This window comes from Chelon labrosus (genome assembly GCF_963514085.1).
Source record: "Chelon labrosus genome assembly, chromosome: 5".
Classification (NCBI taxonomy): Eukaryota; Metazoa; Chordata; class Actinopteri; order Mugiliformes; family Mugilidae; genus Chelon; species Chelon labrosus.
Window position 1 is genome coordinate 1961433 of NC_140341.1, and position 26243 is coordinate 1987675.

The 26243-nt window shown below is 44.3% G+C and overlaps 1 protein-coding gene across 5 annotated transcripts; it reads left to right on the forward strand.

Moving 5' to 3' along the window:
* The first annotated feature begins 1952 nt into the window (after positions 1 to 1952).
* LOC311488648 (protein mono-ADP-ribosyltransferase PARP4-like) lies at positions 1953 to 26243 on the forward strand. Of its 5 annotated transcripts, none has more exons than XM_084545463.1 (49): positions 1953 to 2026; positions 2871 to 2998; positions 3112 to 3340; positions 3747 to 3828; positions 5100 to 5178; positions 5267 to 5371; positions 6257 to 6415; positions 6855 to 6992; positions 7100 to 7267; positions 7916 to 8067; positions 8199 to 8330; positions 8786 to 8884; positions 9100 to 9283; positions 9367 to 9508; positions 10214 to 10356; positions 10474 to 10605; positions 10925 to 11011; positions 11088 to 11252; positions 11373 to 11419; positions 12924 to 13005; positions 13235 to 13372; positions 13444 to 13633; positions 13989 to 14059; positions 14520 to 14707; positions 15120 to 15219; positions 15322 to 15492; positions 15645 to 15725; positions 16368 to 16448; positions 16530 to 16625; positions 16745 to 16855; positions 17007 to 17045; positions 17280 to 17312; positions 17552 to 17575; positions 18083 to 18106; positions 18193 to 18216; positions 18307 to 18330; positions 18423 to 18449; positions 18539 to 18571; positions 21048 to 21077; positions 21270 to 21314; positions 21543 to 21587; positions 21808 to 21867; positions 22053 to 22091; positions 22332 to 22442; positions 22525 to 23393; positions 23493 to 23568; positions 24890 to 24992; positions 25172 to 25301; positions 25487 to 26243. In XM_084545463.1, exons 2-49 carry the CDS (start codon positions 2873 to 2875, stop codon positions 25692 to 25694), a joined length of 5622 nt encoding a protein of 1873 aa, XP_084401589.1. In that variant the 5' UTR covers positions 1953 to 2026; positions 2871 to 2872; the 3' UTR covers positions 25695 to 26243. The 5 variants fall into 5 exon arrangements, with proteins under 5 accessions (XP_084401589.1, XP_084401592.1, XP_084401591.1 ...); XM_084545466.1 differs by having other exon boundaries at positions 22332 to 22379; XM_084545465.1 differs by having other exon boundaries at positions 18086 to 18106.

Here is a 26243-nt window from a genome sequence, read left to right on the forward strand (position 1 = left end):
TCCTCCCCTCTCCAGTTTATCTGTGAGGATCAGACTCACTACATGATGTGTTTATGAGCACCACTCTCAGCTCGCAGGCAGACAAACTTTAAACTACAGCAGTGGCAATGTGTTAGGAAGTTATTCCTCCAGGAAAAGAAAGAAGTTAATGAGAATTATTATTATTAATAATAAATATCTACCCGGACGCCTCCCGGGAGAGGTGTTTCGGGCATGTCCCACCGGTAGGAGGCCTCGGGGCCGGCCCAGAACACGATAGAGGGATTATATCTCTCGTCTGGCCTGGGAACGCCTGGGGGTTCCTCCGGAGGAGCTGGCTGAAGTGGCTGGGGAGAGGGCTGTCTGGGCATCCCTGCTGAAGCTGCTGCCCCCGCGACCCGGACCCGGATAAGCGGGAGAAGACAAAGGCGACGACGACGAATAAATATCTAACTGAATGCTGCTAGATTAGCAGCAGACAATTTATTTGTTCTTCCTAGATGGACAGATAGACATCACTCAGCATGTTATACCAAAACCGATTACGACTTGTTTTCAGGGCAAATATTAATGAAGTTAGGGTTAGGTGTTAGTGAGTGTGAGTGCGTGTTATTGTAGTACTTGTATTTGTCCAGGAAAGGGCAGCATTACTCTGTGTGTGTAACAGAGCAGCCCATGTGATTGACTGGAACTTGCGCATGAATCAGTCTATCAAGATAAACTCACTCACATTGAACCTACTTCCGCTTCTCAAAAATCTCATTTCAAAGTCAGGAACTGGAATTTGATCTTAAAATGATGCTTGAATATTCATTCATTGATTCATTCATCTTCTGTAACTGCTTAGTCCTGTTAAGGGTCGCGGGGGTCTGCTGGAGCCTATCCCAGCTGTCATTGGTCTAGAGGTGGGGTCCACCCTGGACAGGTCTCCAGTCTATCACAGGGCTAACACAGAGAGACACTCACACCTGGGAGGTGGGAGGAAGCTGGAGAACCTGGAGAGAACCCACGCAGACACAGGGAGAACATGCAGACTACACACAGAAAGGAACCAGTCGGCCAGTCTGCTTCATGTGTCTGTTTCTTCTTTTTGTTTCCCTGTAGAGGAAACCGTGGCTTCTGAACAGATTTTAATTTAGAACCTCCTCTGAGACTTGAGGAGAATAAACTAGAGGGTCCAGGTTGAACATAAGAACAATAAGGTGATTTTTAAAGAGTAATCTGAAGGTAAAACGACATAAGTATAAGAAAATGTCCTTGTCATCGGTTACACGACGGGCTCCCTGCAGTAACGTATTATACTGTTAAATATGTGTTCATTCACATTTACAAAAGAAAATTCATCTAAACTCTAACTGGAGTTAAAAACTCGTCTTTCCTTTTGTCAGCAAGTGAAAGGTCAAAGGTTTTTACAGACGGGATCCCCTAACCAGGGTTGTAGATCCGATGTAAGGACTTTTTTGCCGGTGTGCAACTGCTACCATACCACCATAAATCACAACTACGGAGAGGCTCGCCATATCATTCAAAAAGTACTGCACAGGGAATCATTTATTGTGCTAACCTTTCTTGTTTATTTGTCCTAAACAGCCAACAGTGTGAATTTCGAATAATTTAGGTTATTTTTATTGGGGGAGACAGTTCATGTTTTTCAGAAATTGAGGTCCCCTGTCCCCACTGATGTCCCCCCCCATCTCCCCCCGGGATCTGCACCCATGCCCCTAACCCTAAATCTTGAGATTTCTCTCTTTGTCACTAAGTAAATCAGAAAATACTGTTAATAGACTAAGAGCTTTCTATCCATCCATCCATCTATCTGTCTATCTATCTATCTATCTATCTATCTATCTATCTAAAGTTCAAGGTAAACGAGGCCTCGGTGCGTCGAGGACTTTTATTTTGAAAGCACAATAACACCGGAAGCATTGTACTGTCTGTGGCTCGGTGCCGTTAGCTTGATGCTAAGCTAACCGTACAGGTAGTGTTCATGTCGGCCTCTGCTTCCTGACAGCAGCTGCAGGAGTCGTCTCTGGGTGTTGACAGTAAAGTAAACCTCTTATTTATTTCTTTTTTATTATTTTATCCAGATGTTAGTTAACAACGCGTCTGATGTAATATTTATTTATTTAAGTTAAGAAGTAGAAGGAGACTCGTTTATTTGAAGTGAAGACGCGCTGTCATAAACCATTTCATAAACTATGTCTTGGCATTTTAGCTTCTTATTTTTTTTAATTATAAATGTATATTTAAAAAAACGTGCTTTCGCTTTGTACCCCAACGATTTTTATTTATTTATTTATTTTTTATTGTTTTGGAGATTTACTTCCGCATCCAGACCCTACCTGTCTGTAAACTACAGGAACTTAAAGAAACATTTCTGTTTATTACTCAGCACAGTTACACACAACAGATAACAAATCATTTCAACTTTTCTGCTTGACCTAATTCATTTTAAACATTTTCTCTGCAGATATTTCATAGTTCATAAACCACATCTGTTGTTAAAGAAAAGTCAAAAAGTGTTTAGTGTGTGTGTGTTTTTAATTGTTTCCTGCAAGAAAGCAAAAACAGTGGACGCATTTTAATTTAAAAACTTCCTCTGAGATTCCAGGAGTACAGATCAGAGCGTCCAAGTTTAACATAAAACAATCAGATATTGTCCCAAAACGTCCCTAGTTTATCTTTTACATTATGAGCTGTATTCCAGGTTTTCTGAAATGTGTCTTAATTTGCATTTACCTGCTAAACAAAAGTGTTAACACTTTAAAATTCTTCTTCTTTCGTGTTGTCTTTTTTTTATATAGTCATTCTGGCTGCACACCAGCTGAGCACATTAGGATGACACAAACTAAAAGCAGCGCTGGTATCTCTTCTGTCCTCTCCTCTCACAGTCATGGCTCTGTTTGAGAACTGCTCCGTGCTGCTGGAGCTGAAATATTTATCGTACAAGGAGAAGAAGAAGCTTCGCTCAGCGGTGACGGACAACGGGGGCAACGTTGTCTTTGTGGTCAATAAACAGGTCAGAGATCCACGGCGCCATCGCTTGTTGTTTCGCTGCAGTCTGCAACCTCCCCCACCCACCCACCCACCCCCCCCTCACTGTGCATGTATTTCTGCCTACGTTTCCCACAGTGCTCTCTGGTCGTGACCAGCGATGTGGCCAACCTGAGCTCCAACAGGCTGCGCAGCGTCCACAAGCACCAGATCCCTGTGGTCGGAGTGGATTACGTGTACAGCTGTGTGGAGAGAGGAGTCCGTCTGCCTGTGGACGAATTCAAGCTGGACACTTCCTCCGCTTCATCCCTTCCTCTTCTTCCTCCTCCGTTCTCCTCACCGAGGAAGACTCCACACCCACGTCAAGGTCAGTCCGAGCAGATGCAGCTGATGGTTTCAAGATGAAAACTTACTAAAAACACAAACAAAACCATGTGGAAAGTTTGGTTTGTGCACTTTACTCTGAAGTCTAAACCAGAGCTGCACCCAGCTCCAGCTCAGACACAATCTTCTGTTTCTTATCTCGTCAACACACATGTTGATAAGTGGCCTTTTGGATGAAATGGACGCATTCTTCAGGTTTAACCGCACAATCTTCTGCAGGAGTGTTGAGTTCAGATAGAGGGTGTGTTTGCTCATGGGGTGTGTGCACTGCTGAACCGCGGCACAGATTTTCTTCAGGCCTTTACCTCCAGTGTGTAGTCATGATTAAAGACTAGTGTGTTCACTGGGTGGTGTTAATGTGTCCTGTCTTGTCCTTGTGTTTTTTTAAGTGTCTGTGATCAAAGTGGTGGATGAGACGTCTCTGAGGAACGAGGCTCCGCAGAAGAGTGGGAATGTCTTGGAAAAGTTGAGGTGAGAAAAGAGTCACGTTATCCCTGGAGGACGATGTAGTCTGGGAAGGTTCTCTGGCCCCGTTCAGAACTCACATTAACATTAACATCCATCCTAGGTGACCAGGGGCCTCAAAACGTTCCGTACGTTCTTGTTCACGGAAAAGTTCAGACGTATTAAGAGTGAAATGACCATGAACATGTACGTGCCTCACGCCAACATCATGTCTGGCGTACGCTGACTTCTACAGATGTTGATCCTCTGGAGACACTTAGAGGTGATGCTGGGAAACTGTCAGAAATGCGAAAACTATTAGTCCGACCAATCGACCCTGAGCAGAGCCATGCCAGCCGTGTGGGACGGAGTTATCCTCATGTCAGCCAGGTATATCAAATACCCACAATGCATCTGAACAGGTCAACATTAAAGAGCAGTTTGCAGCGAGAGACGGTTTTCTGAATGTAATCAGAGCTATGGACTGGACACACATTGATATAAAAGAACCATCACATGATGAGTTAGTAAATGTCAACAGGAAACATTTTCATTCGATCAATGTACAGATCATAGTCAGATATGTGTATCTATGACAGATGGATGTTTATCTTGCTGTTCTCTTCTCTCTTTCTTCTGTCTGTACCCGGCTGGCCTTAGGCAGATGGGTCCCTCCATATGAGCTGGGTTCTGCTGGAGGTTTCTTCCTGTTAAAAGGGAGTTTTTCCTGCCACCGTTGCCTTCAGGCTGTTCTGGGGGTTTCAGGACGGGTTTTTGTAAAGCGTCTTGAGACGATTTGTATTGTTATTGACGCTATATAAATAAAATTGAATTGAATTGAATATGTGATGCACAAATGCAAGTAACCAACATTGTCTGGCCTCACACTCCTCTTACGTTTATTGTTTATGCTGGAGGACAGCGTATTTAAATGGGGGCGTGGACAGGGACGGGTCAGTTACAACATGTGCCTCAATTCCACATTGATTGGGATGTACAAAGGAAATGTGCTTCTGGATCTGAGCAGACGCCACGTTTTAGAAGGAAATCCACACAAGTCTTTGTACATGAGGCCCCTGGTGTCATTTATTATTTATTTTATTAATAGACTTGTGCTAATGTTCCCAGTTCCTCAGTCAAGATATGTCGTAATATAATACCTCAAAGCTCCAGACTCTGCTTTCATATCTCTGTCACATGCTGCTACAACAACTGGAATGAACTTAAATCAGAGTTCAGGATTTTCTGCAAATCAGAAAACAACAACACCTTTGCTCATTTGTCGTTACATTTCACAGGATCTACTCTGAAGCTGATTCCAGACTTCCATCGTTCCCTAATCGTTTTCAAGTGGCCAAGTATTCGATCTATAAAAAGGTGAAGCGGCTCTTCGTTGTATTCATTCTTTGTACGACTCTAGCGCTGGAAGGACTGTCGCTACATGATTTCACGTGTTTCACTGCAGAGAAACAGCAGCAGCTGGTTTGTGCTGGAGCTGCAGAGTTCCACCAGAGAGAACGGACGGCAGTATCGGGTGGTCAGGTACCTGAAGGAGGATGCAGGAGCCGAGGTATGAAGGCTTTACCGTTGTGCTGCAGCTCAGCTTTGACTGAAATGTGTTGTGGCTGCACATGCGTCATAGCGCTGTTTCTTTTCCCCACTCTGTCTTTATTTGTGCCGTCTCCTGTCAGAATTACTTGTTGCTTTTTAGATTTTGTAGGACCTGTTTAAACTGGGGCTGTTTCTGTTTTCAGCTCTCTTGCAACTTTGCTCTGCTCAGAAAGCTCCAGAAATCTTCACATCCACAGTAATCACAGATAACTTGTCCAGAGAAGCATGTGACTGGACTTTAAAGGGATTTAAAGTTTTGGCAGTTTTGCTGCTACACGCCTCACTGCGTAAATCACTGCCCTCTGCAGTCATTTACTACAACAGCACTTTATATTCTGCTTGCTTTTCACAGCGTTACTGCTGCTTCGATCTCCTCCTGATTCCCAAATGATGAAGTTTGGGTCGAGGTCGTAATAACAGAACGGCACTAAAAGGAATTTGTGTTATTTTTTTCAGCCCCTACTTTAAACCTTTTGTTTCTCAACCTTTGTTTCTCCCTTCGGCCTAAAACACACGTTCTGTTATAGTATGCCGTAAAAGTAAACTGAAACCAATATAGGTATAAAAACTGTTTTCACTTTCCTCTCATGCAAAATTTTGACCAAACGTTTTTAATGTAAGTCAAATAAACAAGCGAAATGTGACTTTTTTTTATCCTTGATTGGAGAAGTCTAAAATGTGCAACCATATTACAACATTTAGAACATCGTAGCACATTGACCCGTCCAGTGAAACCAGACGTTCATGTCAGAGTAACTCAGTTTTGGCTCCATCAAAAGAACAAGTGATAAAAATCTGGGAAGAAGAACTTGAATAAAACTCATACCTGTGTTTGTGCTAACAGAAGGCGGCGGTGAGGGACATGCTGGTGTTTCCGTCCACCTCAGAGGAAGCTGTGGAGGTGTACCAGGCCCTCAGAGACTCCCTGGAGGCTGCAGGCCTGCAGATTAGGACCCATGTCCCCCCAGAGACCAAGGACCTGGGTTCTGCCCCCCTCAAGGAGGTCAGACTTAAACAGATCATACACTCTGCTGAGTCTCAGCAACGAGAAAACTCCCTCTCTTTGATCTCAACTGTGTTTTTTCATTGTAGCTTGATAAAGGATTTACATTGAGAGCAATACAATAAGACTTTCTGTATTTCTGAAGGCTTAGATAGCTTTCACTTACTATGCTGATGGTTTGTCAGAGTTCTGCTCGGTCCCTCACATGAGATCTTATTTTCTTATTTTACATAAACCTCTCATCTCCTTTTTATTTATACAGTATGCTCTCATGTCTCTTGGGTTCGTAGCTCTTTCAGATGTTTATTGGGCTACTTCCAACTGGTTTAAGATCTAAGGTCTAAGATGCCAGAATGTCTTGATTCCTGCAGTGAACTGCATAAAATAGTGAGACTTTGCCTGTTCTGACTGATTAACATGTGCTTTATTTAACTGACAGCTTCTTCTGGAGGAGAAGCTGAAAGCAGGACGCTTATCTGAGGAAGTGTCCGTGTTTGTGGAGCTGCTGTGGACCGAGGCCCTCGGTTGTCTTGGCGACGTCCTCAGCGTTCCCATCGACAAACTCAGCCTCAACGACGTAAAGATTTCACTGTGGATTGTTCCAGGAAACATCAGCTGCAGCCCGACTCAGAGTCGGTCTCATGATGTCAGCTCACTAGAGTTCCGTCTGTGCTCTGTTTGTAGGTGAGCAGGGTGGAGGGCTTGTTGCTTCAGGCCCAGAAGAAGCTGAGGGAGAACGACTATGAGACGGCGGTTTCTCTCCTGGGGGAGGTTTACACCCTGCTGCCGCACAAAATGAAAGTCTTACGTCCCGATGCCAAACTCATCTCTCAGAAATTGGACCTGTGTCAGGTAATGCACATGGATACGAGCCGATGTGTTGCAGGCATCTGTGCAGGTTTGAGCTTCATGCGCTGCAGCATAAATCACACACACACATCTAACCAATGAGAATGCACAATGCTAAAAAGGTGGAAGCAAAAGAGAAAACCCTGCTGATGACCCTCCTCTTTGTGACATGGAGCTACAGTCATCCACCCAGTCTAAGGTCTCATGTTGATAAAGGCTGACACAGTTATTTTATCAGAGCGATCTCACCCAGTGTCCCACAGAGTAAACTAACACAACGGTCGTTATCCTGCAGATAGACACATAAAGAACCATGTTCATATCCTCGCTTTGAAAGAGAGTTTTACATTTAAACTGATTCTGCTGAGCAAGAATGTGTCCTGTTGATGTCCCATGATGCAATGCATAAAGGAAATTAAGAAGCTTCAAAAAATTGGACCAGATTCCAGAAATAAAAACACTGAGTGCAGATTAATAGTATTGAATTAGTACAGAGCGTCCAATCAACACATTAGAGTTTAGATAAAACGTTTTGTCTGTCCTCTCCTCCACTGTCTCCTCTATGTTCGTCCCATACAGACTGTCTACACAGACTTTCCGTGGAGTCTTTGCCTCAGACTAACATGAACACAATCTTTTCTGTTTGTCAAGTTAATCAGAGACCTTCTGAACGTGAGTGAGATGACTCTGAGGAACTCCATGACGTCCTGCGTGGGGAAGTATCGCGCCCTGAGGTGCAGCATCGAGCCCGTTCCCTCCGGCAGCTCCGAGTTTAAGGCTGTGAGCGATCTGCTGCAGAACAGGTACTTGAATCTGCTCATTATTGTTAGAAATAACATAGAGACCCCATTCAAATCTTAATGTAAATCCCGTCCTTACACCTACAAATATACCGGTGTTTATATGTTGCCATGTTTCCATCGGTGTGTTGCAGCAAGGTGCAGATCCAGCAGATCATGCGCGTCAGCAGAGGAGTGGAGCTTCAGACCTTTAAGAGCGAGCTCGGGAACATTAAGCCTCTTCTGCATTCGTCCAGCCCCACAAACTTTGTTGGGATCCTGTCCCGGTGAGATTAAACACCCACGAAGAGAATACTCAAACCATCGACTATCAGACAGGAAATGAAAGATGAAGGACGTGTTTCTACCTAAAACACACTTCCTGCTTTTACATGGACACTAATCTCGCTCCGATATGTAGATAAATGCTCGGCTGCTGACGCCAGCGTTCATAGCATGCTAGGAGCCGGTTGGTGGGACTTTCTTAAATCTGATCTCTTAACAACCATGCTGCCATGTAACATGTATTGTACACACTTAACAGTCCAGACAATATCTAAACAAATATTCAAAGCATGCTATGTGTTTTAACCTTCACTTCTTTCATATTTGCTGCAGCAGCTTTGGAGCATAATTTAAATCAGTTCATCAGTATTTGACGCAGTAGCTCTGCATCTCCTCTCTGAGCTAAACGATTTGTTTCTCAGCTCAGTGTTTTTGCTCTCTCTCTTTGTCTTCTTAGCGGCCTGCTGCTGCCCCGCGTTGGAGTGGAGCTTCATGGGATAGAGAGAACAGACGTTGGCAATCTGGGCAGTGGAATCTACTTTAGTGACGCCATGAGGTTAGTGGACAGCCTGAAAATACAGACGGTGGGTTTATCTGCATGTTCCATTAAAAAACAAAAAAACAAAAAAAACAACGTGAGTTACTGTAACTTTTAAAAACACTTTAAAATCATGAAACCCAATTTCAGATAAAACAGCCAGTGAGCCCTTGGTGTTGGTAAATCAAGGTTAGGAAACCTGATTGTGTCCTCCACCGTCCTTCCGTCCACAGCACCAGTTTGAAATACTCCAAACCCAGCGTGATGGACGGCTCTCGGCTGCTGCTGGTGTGTGACGTGGCGTTGGGACGGTGCAGGGACGTCCGCCAGAGAGACGCCACCCTGACCCAGCCTCCCGAGGGACACCACAGCATGCACGGGGTCCGCCACACCGCCAACGCTCGGTCTGACTTTGAGGTGAGAATAAAAGTGTCTCTGATGTTATTTTCGTTCTCGATTGTTCAGGCCTAACATCTGTTCTATATCACTGTGTTCTCCAGGATGATGAGTATGTGGTCTACAGCACTGACCAGGTGAAGCTGAAGTATGTGGTTCAGTTCAGCATCGAGGGAGACCTACGGAAGGACTTCAGTCCTGACATCACCAAGACAGACGAGCTGTGCCTGCCCCCGTCCGGCCAAGGTGAGCTGTCTGTGCAGAAACCGAAACTGGAATTTTTTATTTAATTGAATTTATTTTTAATCCTAAAACAATCTTTTATTCTGTAGCCTAAAACAAAAAAAAAAAAGAGAAAGTTAATTAGACCTAATTTTCTTTCTACTAACGTGATTTAAGTTCAACAATTCAAAAACATAAAAACAGATGTATTTTGAGTATTTTGATTATGCACAGTGGCGAGGTGGTTAGCACTGATGCCTCACAGCAAGAAGGTCACCGGTTCGAATCCATGGGCCGGCTACTGGTGACTCCACTGGTCCAGGAGGCAGTCTCCATGGTGACCACTGGTCCAGGTCTCTCTGGTCCATGGATCATTGTGTTCAGCTCTAAATAAACCTGGTTCTTCTCCTGATTCAGAAAGTCTAAAATTCCATCTGAATATTGATCCAGAGTCATGTCCGTGCTCCGTTTAGACAAAGATTAGAAATCACTGACTGATGGAAACTACTTCTTCTTCTACACTTACTTGTTTAGCACGAAAACTCTTTATTTATTTTTTATTTTGCACTACAGACCATATTTGTATGCACAGCCTTTTACAGCATGGTCCACTTTGTGTCACTTAAAATGTTCCTGCGCCTCTTTTGCTTGTGTGATTTTAAACTATGTCATCTAAGTGAAATAACAATCAGTCACATAACTGCAGAAACTCTCTCTCTCTCTCTGTAGACTTTGGTTCAGAGGATGATGGCGTGGAACACGTCACAAACCCTCTGGACAACGTGAAGCCTGGACTGTTGAACAGCTCTGGTCAGCAGCTCCCTCTGCAGGCCGTCCACGTGAAGTGCAAACTGATGGATCTGCTCTCTCAGGTGAAAAAGAAGCGGCTGTAAATGATGTTCTCTTCTTTTGTCTGTTGTTGTCCGATGTTTGCTGGCTGGCATCTCAAGGCGGAGGCCTGACAGCGCGTGTCTGTCGTCCCTCTCTAGGTCATCATTTTCCAGAAATACACCAATCAGAGCTCTGAAGCCATCGAAGCAAAGTATGTGTTCCCTCTGGATGACTCTGCAGCCGTGTGTGGATTTGAGGCTTTCATCAACGGGAAGCATGTGGTCGGACAGGTAACGCGGTTTTCCTGCTGATTATGTTTTAGTGTTTAAAGTAGATTATCAGCAGTTTGGCATCACTGACAGTTAAGTTGTAATCTGCTGGGCCAATCACATCGTTAGGGGCGTGGCTTAATGTGGTGAGGGACAAAAGATATAAAGTTAGATGGGTGGATGGATAGATAGAGGGATAGAGCCACGGGAAATCTGGTAACCATCATTATAGACAGACAGGAACAGGAGGAATTACAGTCAGTAAAAAGGATAACAAAAGAATATATAGAGTGTTTATAATACAGATTAACTCTGTATCTTGTGTGTGTTTGTGTCTCAGGTGAAGGAAAAGGAGACAGCTCGCAAGGAGTACAAGCAGGCTATAGAGAAAGGCCACGGAGCCTACCTCATGGACCAGGACGCCCCGGTATGTCCGTCCATCTCTACCCTCTTACCGATCGCTCGCTACGTCAGAACACTTGTAATGTTTGTTCTCCCTGCAGGACGTGTTCACCATCAGCGTGGGCAACCTTCCGCCCGGCGCCACCGTCCTCATCAAAATCACCTATGTGTCCGAGCTGATGGTCAGGGACGGCAGTATCCTCTTCTCCCTCCCCGGGAGCGTGGCTCCGTGGCAGGAGAGCGCGGCGCTCAACCAGACCACGCAGGTAAAGAAGATATTGACCAGAGAAGGACTTCATCAAGCCCTCTTTGTATGAATCTGTCGTCTGAGGAGACATAGTGACCCGAGGCCAGCTGTGTTCTTAGTGATTTGGTTCTGTCAACAGGTTACCGTGGAGAAGGTGTGTGTGACTGACGAGGAAGCCGGCAGTAGGTGAGCTCCGTGACTCATCCAGACTACTCTAATGCAGCTTACGTTTTCCATCTATGGCGAATCAAAGGAACATCAGACTGTGGAGCAAATACAAACTTGATTTATTAGTAGTAGTTTGACTTCTCTACTCTGGTTTTATAGTAGCTGGCTCTCCCACAGCAATACGTTGGCTGTAGCCTGACTCAGCTGTTAGTCGGTAAGATGATGATATGAGTCTGGTAACGTTTGGACGTCATTATGAGACAAATCTTTGCAGGAGCATAATAAGTTCCCAACGAAGAGACTCCAGACCCTTACTCTCCTTGATCTCTTTATTCATTAGCTTCAGCTCAACCCTAACCCTAGAACACTAACGTTATAAACAGTAACACCATCACTAACATCGGGTACATGTCACCTGATAAAAAAAACAATGAAGTACAACAGTACATGGTAAATTGAACTACTTTTAAACTATAAACTGTCTCATAAAACAAATAAAGGAGACTTATATATAAAAAGTCTCTAAAATGTGCAAAAAAAAATTGTGAATCTTTAACAAATAGCTGCTTGAAGAAAAAAATAATGGATCTACAAAGTTGAAATTGGCTCCACCCATTCCTGGGACATGTGAGACTTGTCCAGTAAAGACACAGTCTGTCTGCATCACTGACAACCGTGGGAGACATAGTCAGTAAATGGCACTTTATGAGAGGGTTAAAATGATGAGCTGACCATAAAAATGTTTGTGACCAAATGAACTCCATTGGTAATTATCACTAAATGATATTTATTCATGAGCGTTACACTAATTAAGAATTAAAGTCCAAGACTTCTTAGCTAGCTCTGGTATCAAAGAATGAACATGTGTAGCTAGCGACTGCTGAAGTAAAACTAATTAACCAAACCTGTGACAGAATGATAGCTGTTGTCATAAATATCTGGTTATAAGTTATTACCATCATCTGATTTAATACTCAAACACTAACGTCAGGTGAAAAATCATCTGAACACTTGTCTTTAGAAGAAAACAGGAAACCCTCCTACCCTCAATGACGTCAGTGAGCAGACGGAAGGACCCACATGAATCAGACAACAACCCTAATGTTCTAGGGTTAACATGTCACAGCAACACTTGATCAAGTGTGGAAAGATCTCAAACTGATTCATTAGATCTGTTCAGCTTTCCCTCCTCGTGGGTTTTCCTAAGTTTCCAGGTACTATGTTTTGCAAATAGCTCAGCTCCAGGTTGTCTTTGCACCTCCTCAAGATGAGCCCTCTGTGTATTTGAAAATATTTTTCTATAGTCATCTGGACCGAGGAAGCAAACTCTGCCACCAGTCCTTCTTATTCATGTTCTGACTAATAAAATCACTATGCGGCTTTTCTTTATGTCACAAAAAACAAAGCGAGAGAAACTGATGCACTGATGTTGCACCAGTGTTTGTCGCTGCGTCGTGCCCTTTCTAGTTTTTCTTTGTGTAGCTGCAGGCGCTGTGTTCATGTGCCGTGTCTTTTCTCCCAGAGAGTTCACCTTGGACGCATCAGTGGAGATGCCCTACGAGATCTCCAGCCTGCAGTGTATCACTCACAAGGTCAAGATGAAGGTAACTGGATTCATTTCCAAGTCAGGAGATATTTTATTTGTTCATCTGGAACTTGAGATGAAGACAGAAGTCTGCCTCAGTGATGTTTCCAAATGATATTTCTTGGCATTATTAAGCAGACTTTTATTATATTTGATGGTTTTGATTATAAGTAGAGTAACTGAAAGAAAGTATTCATTGCTTGCAGGTTCAGTCAGTTTTTCTGTTTTGCTGTTTTGTGATCGTACAGAGAACGGACTGTAAGGCCGTGGTCAGCGTGCTGCCAGGAGAGGTCCTGGGTCCGGACGGTTTCCAGCTGAACATCACTCTGTCTGAGGTCCATCTGCCCAGGATGTGGGTGGAAAACCACCCAGACAAGGACAGCCAGGTCTGTCTTTTTCTTTTTCTTCCTCTCATTCTGAAACGTCTTTGTCAGCCACGTCTTGCTCTCTCCTCCAGGCCTGCATGTTGGTTTTCTACCCGAACTTTGAGGTCGACTCCGGCTCGGCGGCCGATGAAGTCGTCCTGTTGCTGGACACGTCTGAGTCCATGAGAGGAGAGTCTCTCCACATGGCCCAGAGAATCGCCCTGCAGGTCCTCAAAGTCCTCAACAACAACGTCAGACTCAACGTCATTTTGTTTGGCACGGGTCAGTTTGATGCTTTTAGTCGTGAAACTTTGGTTAAAGAGAAATAGAAATGTGTTTTATGATGCAAACTGAACCAGACCCTTCTCTGGATCTGGTAATCTGTTAGTCATGGATGCATGCCAGAGTGTTTCACCACTTCATCTATTATTAGCTGAGTATCATTTACATGAAATATTAGAATTATCTCAACCAGTGGACAAATACTGCATCTGAAAACCTTTCAGCACAGGTAGTCCAAAAAATCTGCTTGGAATGAATCAAATATAACCTGTTCTTTAGTTTCTCAAATATTTAGTAAAAGTGAGAAATGACAGCAGCAGTTAAACTTTCTCACTGGCAGTGTTTCTCATTTCAGAACACAGAGAAGCTTTCCTGACGGCAAAGCCACTGTCTGAAGTTCATCAGACCGCTGAGCGCTTCATCAAGGTGAGTCACCTTCCCTCATGTTGTCCACTGAGTTAAACTCCTCTTCCTCAGATCAGCCCTGTTGAGTAGGTGGTCTTTAATGTGACCCAGGACTCATTGTGTGTTCACACTACCAAAGGAAGGAGGTCACATGTGTCCCAGACCACCTCCACATGTGGACTGACACCAGAGGTTGTGTCGTATAACAAGCTCGCCCCTAAATGCAAAGTTGCAGTTGTGTATGATCAACAAGAGGCTCTTTTATAGAAAATAAAAACAGAAAACAAAGAACAACATACGGAATTCTATGACTAAACTAAAAGTGTTGAAAATAAACAACAGTAATACAGTTTGTGATTTCATTAGTGTTCGTGTTGGGTTTTATCTGGATGTAACTGGTGCATTCGCAGCCATTCAACAGTTCATTGACGCGTCCTCAGTTTAAGTCGAACTTATTCCCGGTTCCTCTCCCTCCCTGCAGTTCTGCTCCTCAGTGGGGGGCAGCACCGAGCTGTGGCGCCCCCTGCGAGCTCTCAGCCTGCTGCCTCCGTCCCACGGCGTCCGGAACCTGCTGCTGCTGTCGGACGGCCACATCCAGAACGCCGAGCTCACCTTGCAGCTGCTCAGAGACAACTCTCAGCACAGCCGGCTCTTCAGCTGCGGCCTCAGGTCAGACCATAGACTGTAGAAACACCATGACGTCTGGAGCTCCCCCTGGTGTCTGGATGAAGTATAGGTCATAAGCTCCGCCCTCTTTATGTTAGTGGATGGGACTTGGGACAAAATAAAACACTAAAGTACACGTGAAATAATTTTCCAGGATGGTTTCTGTCTTTTTCTGTCTGTCATTGACGCTATAAAAACAGGATGTGACATCATGATGATTGACAGTTGATGTTCGACTCGGTAGTAGATAGAGACAGGATCTCCTGGACGTCCTGGACAACCAGGAAGACATGGAGTTGGGGAGGAGCAGGAGGAGGAGGACAAACTGGCTGTAGAGGAATAGAGACAGACTGTGTGAACAGATGTCTAGTGTCCGTCATGTCCTGCAGGTCTTAATGTTTCTTTGTCATTTCAGTCCAACAGCCAACCGGCACATGCTCAGAGCCCTGGCTCAAGCAGGGGGCGGAGCCTATGAATTCTTCGACACAAAAACCAAACACAACTGGGCAGAGAAGGTGAGACTGTGATAAATCACATGTAATCAGTCCATTTTACCCTTGTAAAGCTGTAAAAATGGCACAGAATGAGATTAACTGTCTGTTGTGTCCTGGCGGCAGGTGGCCCGTCAGGTGAAGCGCATGGCGTCTCCGGGCTGCAGCTCGGTGTCAGTGAAATGGCAGCAGTTCAACCCGACAGCTCCTCTTCCCGTGCAGGCGCCCAAGAAGCTGCATGCTCTGTTCAATGACTGCCACACCCTGGTTTATGGCTTTGTGCCGCACTGCACTCAGGTACACAGTTATACCATTACAACCTGAACCTAAATCACCTAGACGTGTGCATTGCAGTGTCCCAGAGGTCTTCACGTTGTCAAGAGTGAGCCTCGATTTTAAAAACATGTACACGTTCTTTCTGACATTGAGATTATCGATGCGTCATACAGGCGACCCTCGTCGGAAACTTGAGCGGTCAGGAGCTCAGGACCATGGTGTCGACGTCTGAGATGCAGAAGACGAGAGGGACAGTAAGAAGACACACTTTGACAAACACCACCCACTGTACATGCGTAAAAAGAAAGAAGACACTGGACTGTCCTGCTTTTATCACAGACAGTGAACTAACCTCAGACACTGGATTGTCCTGCTTTTATCACAGACAGTGAACTAACCTCAGACACTGGACTGTCCTGCTTTTATCTCAGACAGTGAACTAACCTCAGACACTGGACTGTCCTGCTCTTATCACAGACAGTGAACTAACCTCAGACACTGGACTGTCCTGCTTTTATCACAGACAGTGAACTAACCTCAGACACTGGACTGTCCTGCTCTTATCACAGACAGTGAACTAACCTCAGACACTGGACTGTCCTGCTCTTATCACAGACAGTGAACTAACCTCAGACACTGGATTGTCCTGCTTTTATCACAGACAGTGAACTAACCTCAGACACTGGACTGTCCTGCTCTTATCACAGACAGTGAACTAACCTCAGACACTGGATTGTCCTGCTTTTATCACAGACAGTGAACTAACCTCAGACACTGGATTGTCCTGCTCTTATCTCAGACAGTGAACTAACCTCAGCTGCAGATACTGATGCAGGACGTCATGAACCGTGAGGACAGTGCAGTGATGATGACTATGATGATTTGTGTGTTTTCAGTTCCTCCACAAGCTCACAGCGAGGGCCCTCATCAGGGACTACGAGGACGGGAACCTGGACAACAGTGAAGCTGGACATGAGGTCTGTTTGTGACTGATGAAAGGCAGCGCTGCTCGCTTTAGACCTCCAGTTTGAGCTTCACAGTTTATTTTTTCTCTCCAGCGTAAGAAAGCGGAGCTGAAGTCCTTCATCGTCGAGTTGAGCAAAGAGTTCTCCATCCTGTCTCAGTTCACCAGCTTTGTGGCTATCGAGGAAAGGGTCCGTGCATTTACAGCCTCTTCTTTTTTTTCTGTTCAAGTCACCAACTTGCTTTGAACTCTAGATGTGACATTGTTGGGTTTTTCTTTCAATACAAATTTTTACTGATTTATATTCAGGACTCAGAACAGGCAGAGGACGATTTCACAGACATCCCCAAGTTGATCGCAGAGGAAGACGTGGACTTCCTCTCCTACATGAGCTTTCCTGGCGATGACGAATCTGATTCCGTATGAAATTTACAGTGCTACAAATATTTCTTTACACTGAAACAATAGATAAAACATATAAAAGGGGAAGACGTTTTAAATTAGCATCACATGTTATTTTTCTGTTTGCTTGTTTGCTGTGCTAATGGCTGTGTTTGTCTCTGTGGTATAGGACATGGGCTTCGGTGCTTTCAGTGATGGGATCCCAGAGGTTAGTCCTTTCACACACAGACTGACATATCTGGATGTTCTGGAGGAACAACAGATGCAACAAACAAGACAAACATAGAGCAGTGCCGTACTATGGTTCTCTGTTCATTCCTGATTGTTGATTTGTTCAGTTATTGATCATACTGACTCAACGTCTCCTGCATGTGCTTCACTAAAATCTAATTTAATGAGCAAATGTCCGTGTGTTGCTGTTTTTATCATCTCTGTGCAACAGGCATGCAGAGTCCGTTTTAGTCCTGAGAACGAGGTTAGTCCTTTCACACACATACACGGAGCTGCAACACATGAAGCAAATAAATATCTGTATATTTTTAAAGGCTTCTGTTTTTAATGCCGTACTTGGGCATGTTGAAGCAAATAACACCTGAAGTGTTAACAAATGTTAAATTAGCATCATGTGTCTTTTGAGCAGTGCAGTATACAATTCACTGTTCGTTAGCTCACTGTTGTGGAGCTCTGACGGCTGCTTTTATCTCTGTGCTACAGGTGGTTGGTGATGATGAGTATGAGGTGAGTCCTGTTACAGGTGTTTGGTTTGCAGTGTCACGACCTGGCTCGTAAGCCATGACAAAAAGACAAAGAAACGCGGTCTAAACATAAAGGTCAACCGATTTATTAAAGCAAACCAAAAGAACCCATAATAATGAATGAGATTTGTATGTGAAGATCAGTGTGTCTGTTGATGGGTGCATGATAGTGTATGTGTAGTGTTGAAAGGTGTTAAAACAAAACAACCAGGCCAAAGCCAACACAACCAAAACCCATGTTGGAGTCCAGGTGGTAGATGAGAGAGAGAGAGAGGATCATGACTGCCAGGTTTTGTAAGCTCTGGGAGACTGGCCAGGTGCTCCCAGTTGCTCATGATTAACCCCGCCCACTGAGGTACCTGCAGAAACAGAAGACAAGACAAGGGAAAACACACAACAGGCCCTAGTGGCAGGTGGCCGTCACAGCAGTTGTTGATCATGCTCACTCTGTGTCTACATACTGACATCTGCTTTTATCTCTGTGCTACAGCAGGGTGGTGAAGATGTGTCTGAGGTGAGTCCTGTTACAGGTGTTTGGTTTGGAGTTGTTGATCATGCACAATGTCTACATACTGACGGCTGCTTTTATCTCTGTGCTAGAATCTTCGTGATGATGTGTATGCGGTGAGTCCTGTTACACATACTTGGTTTGCAGTTGTTGATCATGCACACTCTGTGTCTACATACTGACGGCTGCTTTTATCTCTGTGCTAGAATCTTCGTGATGATGTGTATGAGGTGAGTCCTGTTACAGGTGTTTGGTTTGCAGTTGCTGATCATGCACACTCATTGTCTACATACTGACGGCTGCTTTTATCTCTGTGCTACAGGAGGATTGTTATGATGACGTGTGTGAGGTGAGTCCTGTTACAGGCGTTTGGTTTGCAGTTGTTGATCATGCACACTCAGTGTCTACATGACATTTGCTTCTGTCTTTGTGCTACAGGCATTGTCTGAAGGTGACGTTTTGGTTGCTAAGGTCAGTCCTTGCACACACAAACTGAGATGTAGCTATTTATTTTAAAGCGTTTACTTTTGCATCCTGTGCCTGGTGTAAATGATGTTAACAAATCCCAAATTGGCATCATCTGTCCTTGGAGCAGTGTAATACATAATTCTCTATGTATTTGCTTTGATGGGTTATTGTTGATTTTCTTTTTTATTTATTTATTGATTATGTATTTTTTCTGCACATGCTTCACAAAAATGAAATTTAACGAGCAGATTTACTGGTGGTTCACTCATAGATGTGTGTGTTTCTGTGGTGTAGAGCATGAAGGCCACAATGTTGACGTGTAACAATATATGTAACAAGGTTAGTCATATATACACAGTCATGGAAAAAATTATTAGACCACCCTTGCTTTCTTCAATTTCTTGTTCATTTTAATGCCTGGTACAACTAAAGGTGTATTACCTGAAGAATACAATGAACACGACAACAAATGCAGCTGACTACATAATACTTCATGTCCCGTTTGACATGCTTAAGCTTAATTGTATTCCCAGGGTATATAAGAGGCCATTGCATGTCACAAGCTGCACTGCACATGCAAAGACTGAGAGTGGTTTCCTGCTTACATTCAAGCCGTAGCACAACTCAGAAGTTGTCAGCTCTCACTTAATGCCTAAAACAAAAGAATTATGTGAAGCCACAAAGGCAGCCATCTTGGCACTGCTGGAAATTGGCATGAGTGAGAGACAGGAGCCAAAAAACTGAAGATCTCCGAGAAACTGTTCATTACACCAAGAAAAAACAAGCCAAACATGGTGCTACCAAATTGCTAGCTGGTCGAGGCAGGAAACGTCTTTATACCCCGCGAGATGACCGTGCACTCATCCGTTCCTGTGTCAAGAATCATCGTCAAAAATGAGTGGGCACTGTCGAGAAATGTGACTTGTTCGGCAAGGACAGTTCGAAACCGACTTCTTGAAGCTGGTCTGAAGTCACACAGGGCACGGAAGAAGCCCTTCATCAACGAAAGGCAGAGGAAGGCCCGGTTACTCTTTGCTGGGAATCACAAGGATTGGACTGTTGATGATTGGGCTAAAGTTCTCTTCAATGATGAATCCAATTTTGAGTTGATGCCAACTTACTGGTTAGGAGGAACCCCGGAGAAGCCTACAAACCAGACTGTTTTGCCCTTACAGTAAAACATGGGGGTGGATCAGTGATGATCTGGGGTCGTTTCAGTATGGGTGGAACAGGGCAAAGGCTGTTGTGTGAAGGGCGAATGAGCCAGGTCACGTACAGGGCTACTGTTGAAAACAGTCTTCTTCCATCAGCTGGAAAACTCTTTCCTGCCTCGAATGACTGGATTTTCCAACAAGACAATGTCCCTGTCACACGGCAAGGTCAATTAAGACCTGGATGGAGAACCAGAACATTCGAACCATGCCTTGACCTGCTCAATCACCAGATTTAAACCTGCGGAAAATCATCAAACTCAAAATGGAGAACCACAAGCCCCAAAAACAAAGCAAATTTGTTTGAATTTGTGCAACAGGAATGGGCTGCTGTGACAGCAGAACGATGTCAGAAGCTGGTGGAGAGCATGGCTACAGTCATCAGAAACAATGGTTATGCAATCAAGTACTAACTCCTGTGTGTATCATGTGACTAAAACAGACAGAAAATAAAACATATAATGCCTAAAAGCACTGCTTTTGGCAGAACAGTGCCATAGCTATTGATGTAAGAACTTAAGTGATTTTGGTTATTATCAAGAAAACCATGAAAAATGGCTAGATATCAGCTCTTAAATTAAACTCTCATGAGCTATTTTTGTTGTTTTCATTATATTTGTCCAAACAAATGTACCTTTAGTTGTACCAGGCATTAACATGAACAGGAAATTGAAGAAAACAAGGGTGGTCTAATAATTTTTTCCATGACTGTATATATATATATATATATATACACACACACATACACCGATCATCAGGCATAACATTATGACCACCTTCCTAATATAGTGTAGGTGACTCATCAGAGAATGGACATGGGCCTTCTGAGGGTGTCCTGTTGTTAGTGGGGGGGCCTTTGAGGGGAGGGGCCTCTGTGGATCATCCCACAGATACTTGATCAGTTTGGGATCTAGTGAATTTGGAGGCCAGGTCAACACCTTGTGCTGTTCTCCGTGTGTGTGTCTGTGTCAGGCTGCATCCTGCTGGGGATGGCTGCTGCCATCAAGGAGTGTCATTGCTATGGGGTGGGGGTGCCTGGTCTGGTCTAGGTGGGTGCTACATGTCTGAGTAACATCCACACCAATGAATGCCAGGTCCAGAAGTTTCCCAGCAGAACATTGAACTGTCACAAGATGGTTTAAAAGTTATTCACTTCTCCTGTTGGTGGTCATAATGTTGTGGCTGATCAGGGTGTATTTGTGCAGTCATGGATTGACTCAATGTCTACTTGTGGTTTACTGACAGCTGCTTTTGTCTCTGTACTACAGGCATGTCCACGTTATGATTCTGAGTCTGAGGTTAGTCCTTTGTTATTTTTGATGCTGTTTTTTTATGAACAGTGTAAAATATTATCCTCTGTTTATTAACTTTGAAAGGTTTCTGTTGATTAATGTTTTATTGATTATCTGTTTTGTGCTTCACAAAAATACAGTTTAATGAGCAGATTTACTGGTGGTTCACTCATAGCTGTGTTTGTCTCTGTGGTGCAGGAAGGAAGCTCTGAAGATGACTACTCCAGCCCCCCCTCTGACGTGGTTAGTCCTTTCACCGCTTGGTGTCTTTTAGAGACAACAGATGTGACGAACAGATATATTTACTTGATAAACTTACTCCTAGTTCCTTTTGTTGTGCTGATGCCTTTGATGCTTTTGTCTCTGTGTCTTATAGTTAATGATTATCTGTTTTGTTCTTCACAAAAATGAAATTTAATGAGCAGATTTACTGGTGGTTCACTCTTAGCTGTGTTTGTCTCTGTGGTGTAGGAAGGAAGCCGCGACGATGTTTACATCCTCCCTCCCGCTGGAATGGTTAGTCCTTTCACATGCAAATGAAGCGTTTTGTGTCTTTGAGAGACAACAGATGCGACAAAACTAACTCCTAGTTCCTTTTGTTGTGCTGATGCCTTTGATGCTTTTGTCTCTGTGTCTTATAGTTATTGTTTATCTGTTTAGCTCTTCACAGAAATACAGTTTAATGAGCAGATTTACTGGTGGTTCACTCATAGCTGTGTTTGTCTCTGTTGTGTAGGAAATAGCCTATGGAAGCTTCATAGAAACCCCAGTCAGCGCTTTGCCTTCCCTTGCTGAAGTTAGTCCTTTCACAAACAGACTGAAGCATTTCTGGACGGACGGCAGATGCAAGAAACAAATCTTAAACAGACGGAGCAGTGCCGTCCACAGTTCTCTGTTCATTTCATTTAAATTAGCATCACATGTTATTTTTCCGTTTGCTTGTTTGCTGTGCTAATGGCTGTGTTTGTCTCTGTGGTATAGATGTTGGGCTTCGGTGCTTCCAGTGATGAGGTCCCAGAGGTTAGTCCTTTCACACACAGACTGACATATCTGGATGTTCTGGATTAACAACAGATGCGACAAACAAGAAAAACATAGAGCAGTGCCGTACTATGGTTCTCTGTTCATTCCTGATTGTTGATTTGCTCAGTTATTGATCATACTGACTCGACGTCTCCTGCATGTGCTTCACTAAAATGTAACTGAATGAGCAAATGTACTTGTGGTTTACTGACGGCTGCTTTTGTCTCTGTGGTCTAGAAACAGCACATTCCTCTGCGTATGGGTAGCTTTCCACGTCGCGGAGGGGTTAGTCCTTTCACACACAGATTGAAGCGTTGGGATGGTTTGGAGGGACAGCAGATGCAACAAGTAATTATATATAAAAGCTTTTAAGGAAAGGATTTGCTCAGATATTAACACATTTTTCTTTTTGTTTTTCTCTCATTTATAGTTATCGTCCCTCAGCAGTGCCCAGAGTCAGTCTCTTCCTCCTCCTCCTCCTCATCTTCTTTTTGGTCTTCCTCCTCCTCCTCACATTCCTCCTCCTCCTATGTCTCTTCCTCCTCCTCCTCCTCCTCCTCCTCCTCTTTCTGGCGCTCCTAGCCTTCCTACAGAGTCCATGCTACCATCAACCAGTGAGTCAGCGAAGAAAACCAGGAGGAGTTTCAGTTCTATATGTTGCATGGCTTCTGTAGTGATGCCTCAGGTGGATGTTGAGCCCAGTAATACAGTAGAGGATTCCTATCAGGACTTTTCTTTCAGCGCTGTACCTGGAGCTGCTCGTCTGTCATCAGTTTGGAGTGAATCACAATCAGAATTAAAATTGGGCCGTCCGTTAGTCAGAGGAATGCCTTTAGTTGCTGTAGCCAGGAGGCATGCTGCAGAGGTGCCTCTGGCTTGTAAATCATCAGTGCCTTTCCCTCTGTCCTTTTCGTCCAGCGCTGCACCTGCAGCTGCACCTCCGTCAATAGTTGGGGGAGAATCACAGGATTCAGGATTTACATTTGGTGGTCTGTTTGGCAGCAGCGTGCCTTTACCTGTTCAAGCTGGTGTGAGTGCTGCAGCGGTCAGTTTCTCAAGATCAGTGGATGAAGATGCCCCTTTATCTGTTCCTGATGAGTATGAGGAAGAGCAGTGTCTCCAAGAGCCCTATTGCGGACAGGCCCTGAACGACTTAACCGATTACACCGCCCGTCAGCGCCTATTCAATTACCCCCCGAGTCCCAACTTCTTGCCAGGTGAATCTCAGGCTTATGTAGAAAGAAACATAAGACGCAAGCCCTTGAAAGCTGCTTGGAGGGAACGTGAAAGTGAACTTAGGTGAGTCCTGAAACAGTTCTTCAGTTTCCCTTTAACACATCTCTTTAAATAAACCCAGCTATCTGTTAACTGAACACTTTAAATTCTGCATTGCTGAAGGCTCCGGAGGTCGTTCGAAGGTCCACAACCAACCCTGAATCGCAAATGGATAAGGATCTTCCAGATGCAGCATTCGGTGAGATGTTGTTTTTTTTTTTTACATTTCCACACAGACAATCAAACAAAATGTAGCTTCTCCTCCTCCTCCTCCTCCTCCTCCTCCTCCTCCTCCTCCTCCTCTTCTTCCTCATCATCACCATCATCATCATCATCAGTGAGAGAAACCACTCGTTTGCTTTAGGGTCGTATCAGTATCAGAGCCTATTTGACTCCAGATGTTTTTATAGAAGTAAGACAAAGGCATCAGACTAAACCTTTCAATTTTCTTGCTGAGTGTATGTAGCTGCCATTTTTCTCCAAAGCACAGATATTCTGTAGTTTCACTCGTGCATGAGTGGAGCTATGCTGATATTTGGGTTGCGAGGTGTTTTTTTCCAGACAGACGCTCAAATTAAATGTTTCTGATTCTCTCTTCCCCTCCCTTCTGCTTCACCCCAACCAATGCCTGCATGACATCAGTATCAGAGCCTATTAGACTCCAGATGTGCAGCTTCATTTGGGTACCTCCCTTAAAGAGCACCACAGTTAAGATTCAGTTTATTTTTATTCATAAAGATTGATGAACTATTCAAATCGTCCCCGGACGCTTTACAGAACCTAGAGCCTCAAACCCTTAGAGCAGAACTGAGACGGCTCATATGGGAGGGAACATCTGCTTGAGGCCGACTGTGTAGAGACAGGAATTAGAGAGGAGCACGATGATGCAGACATCTGATCAAGACAGACATGGGACATGCAAACGTGATGAAAGCAAGAGTCCGAGATGCAGCTGATGCATGTTACACAACACACTGCTGATGAATGTTTAGTGTGTTTACAGAGAGCTGATGAAGTTACTGTTACAGGAATCAACCAGAGCTCAGGGACATCAAACTGTCAGTGACAATAGTCGTCTAACGGAGTTGAACGGAGAAGAACGGAGAACTATAAGACATGAACAATGGACCGGTTGATGAGGCCAGGACCTCAGATTAGGCCTAGGCCTATAGCAGCATAACTAATGGTCCTGGACCCAAACCTGGAGCTGCTTCCTCAATAAAGGAGCCTGGTAGCTGAAGGCTCTACATGCTATTCTGCTTAAGAAACTCTAGGAACCACAACTAAGCCTGAACTATGAGATGAAAGTGATCTGTTGGTACAATGAGGTCTGGAAGACAGATGCCATGGTCAGCGTCTTTTCCCCAGCTGTACCACACAGAGTGACTGCACCATCACCAGTTTATCTCTGAAGACGCTGTTAAAAATGAGATGATAACGTCTGACCTGTCTCCTGTCCTTCCTTTTCCTTCGGCCCTTGACTCTGACCGTGACGTGACGGTGATATGTGTGTGTTCCAGGAGGGCTACTGGGAGCTGACTGAGGAACTGGGTGAACTCATTGACGTCAACGTGGACATCTTTGTCAACGTGTTCCTGAAAAACAAAGGCATCCGGTCTCTAGGTGAGAACTCTTCCAACCAGACTCAGGCCTCCACAGAGGGAACGGGGTTTAGCAACGCAACCCTGTCAAAAGAGACTGGAGCCCACCAACACCAGTCTGTTTTTTTGAAGATGACCAAATCAACAAGCGTCCGTCCCCGATCTTAAAAACATCTGTGCATGCTTGTGTTTGTGGTTTAGGGGCGAAGGCTCATGCAGACATCCTGAGGCTGGTGGCGACTCTCCTGGTTCTGCAGCTGATGAGGCTGGAGAAGCTGGACGAGGGCAAACTGCTCGGCAGCCTCTTCCGTCTGGAGCACTCTGAGCCCAGGTTAGTCCAGGAGACACGGCAGCGTGAGCGAGCGTCCCTAAAAAGACACCAGCTGAGTCTGAACCTGAAATCCACTAACTGCAAAATACCACAGTGTCCACAATCAAGAGTAAATAAATAAATGCTAATCAGTCAGAGAAACACTCTGCGTAAAGACAGTTTAAAAAAACGAGTTTTTCTTCCAGGCCTCAGAGGTGGCAGAGGGTGAAGACGGCGGTGGACTGGGTCTGCTGGGCTGACCGTCAGTACCCCTCCATTTACAGCCGGCTGGAGTTCGGTCAGAGCTGGGAGTCCGCCACCCGCCAGCTCCTGGGCTACGAAGACCTCCCTCACTTCTCACCCCTCAACGGCCTGGGCCTTCACAGTTCCACATACATGCTGGCGGTCCACTAACTGAATATGTGTCTTTTTTAGATTTCTTTTTACATAGATAATGTGCATGCATTCATTTGCCTTCTACGCAGTGTTTACATTTATCTCTATCTGAATAATAAGATAAGTTTGTGGATTTAATGTTTAATCAGCTGGATTTGCTCTGCAGAAAGAGAAGCTATTTCACTATGTTAGTAGAAGTGCATCTTTATGCATGTGAAACTAACGCTGCAGCCTCCAATAAGTCTGAAGGAACGTTCGAGTGTTTTTGTTTTGAGTTTTCTTCAGCTGTGACACAGATGGAAAAACAACATTAAAGGAGCCAAGAGAGGAAGAAACCACACCATTAAGCCTGCCTTTTATAGAGTTCATAATTAGTTCTTAATAATCACAGGTTTGCTTCATTATTTATTGTCATTTAATGCTTTTATTTTTTTGAGTTAATTTCACTTCAATCAGTGATGGTTATTTCCATCACATTCAGTCAGGTTGTACTGTTGTTTTTTTTAGCTGGCTGCTGTTTGTTCATGTGGAATCCTGAAGAGAAATAAAGTCTTTGCTGGAGATTCA

Bases quoted from the DNA above. Each gene is read 5' to 3' on its own strand.
- LOC311488648 (XM_084545463.1), top strand. From the start codon at position 2,873: ATGGCTCTGTTTGAGAACTGCTCCGTGCTGCTGGAGCTGAAATATTTA. The intron at 6,416-6,854 runs GTCAGACTTAAA...TTTAACTGACAG, and splicing joins GTTCTGCCCCCCTCAAGGAG to CTTCTTCTGGAGGAGAAGCT. The intron at 23,569-24,889 runs GTGAGATGTTGT...TGTGTGTTCCAG, and splicing joins TCTTCCAGATGCAGCATTCG to GAGGGCTACTGGGAGCTGAC.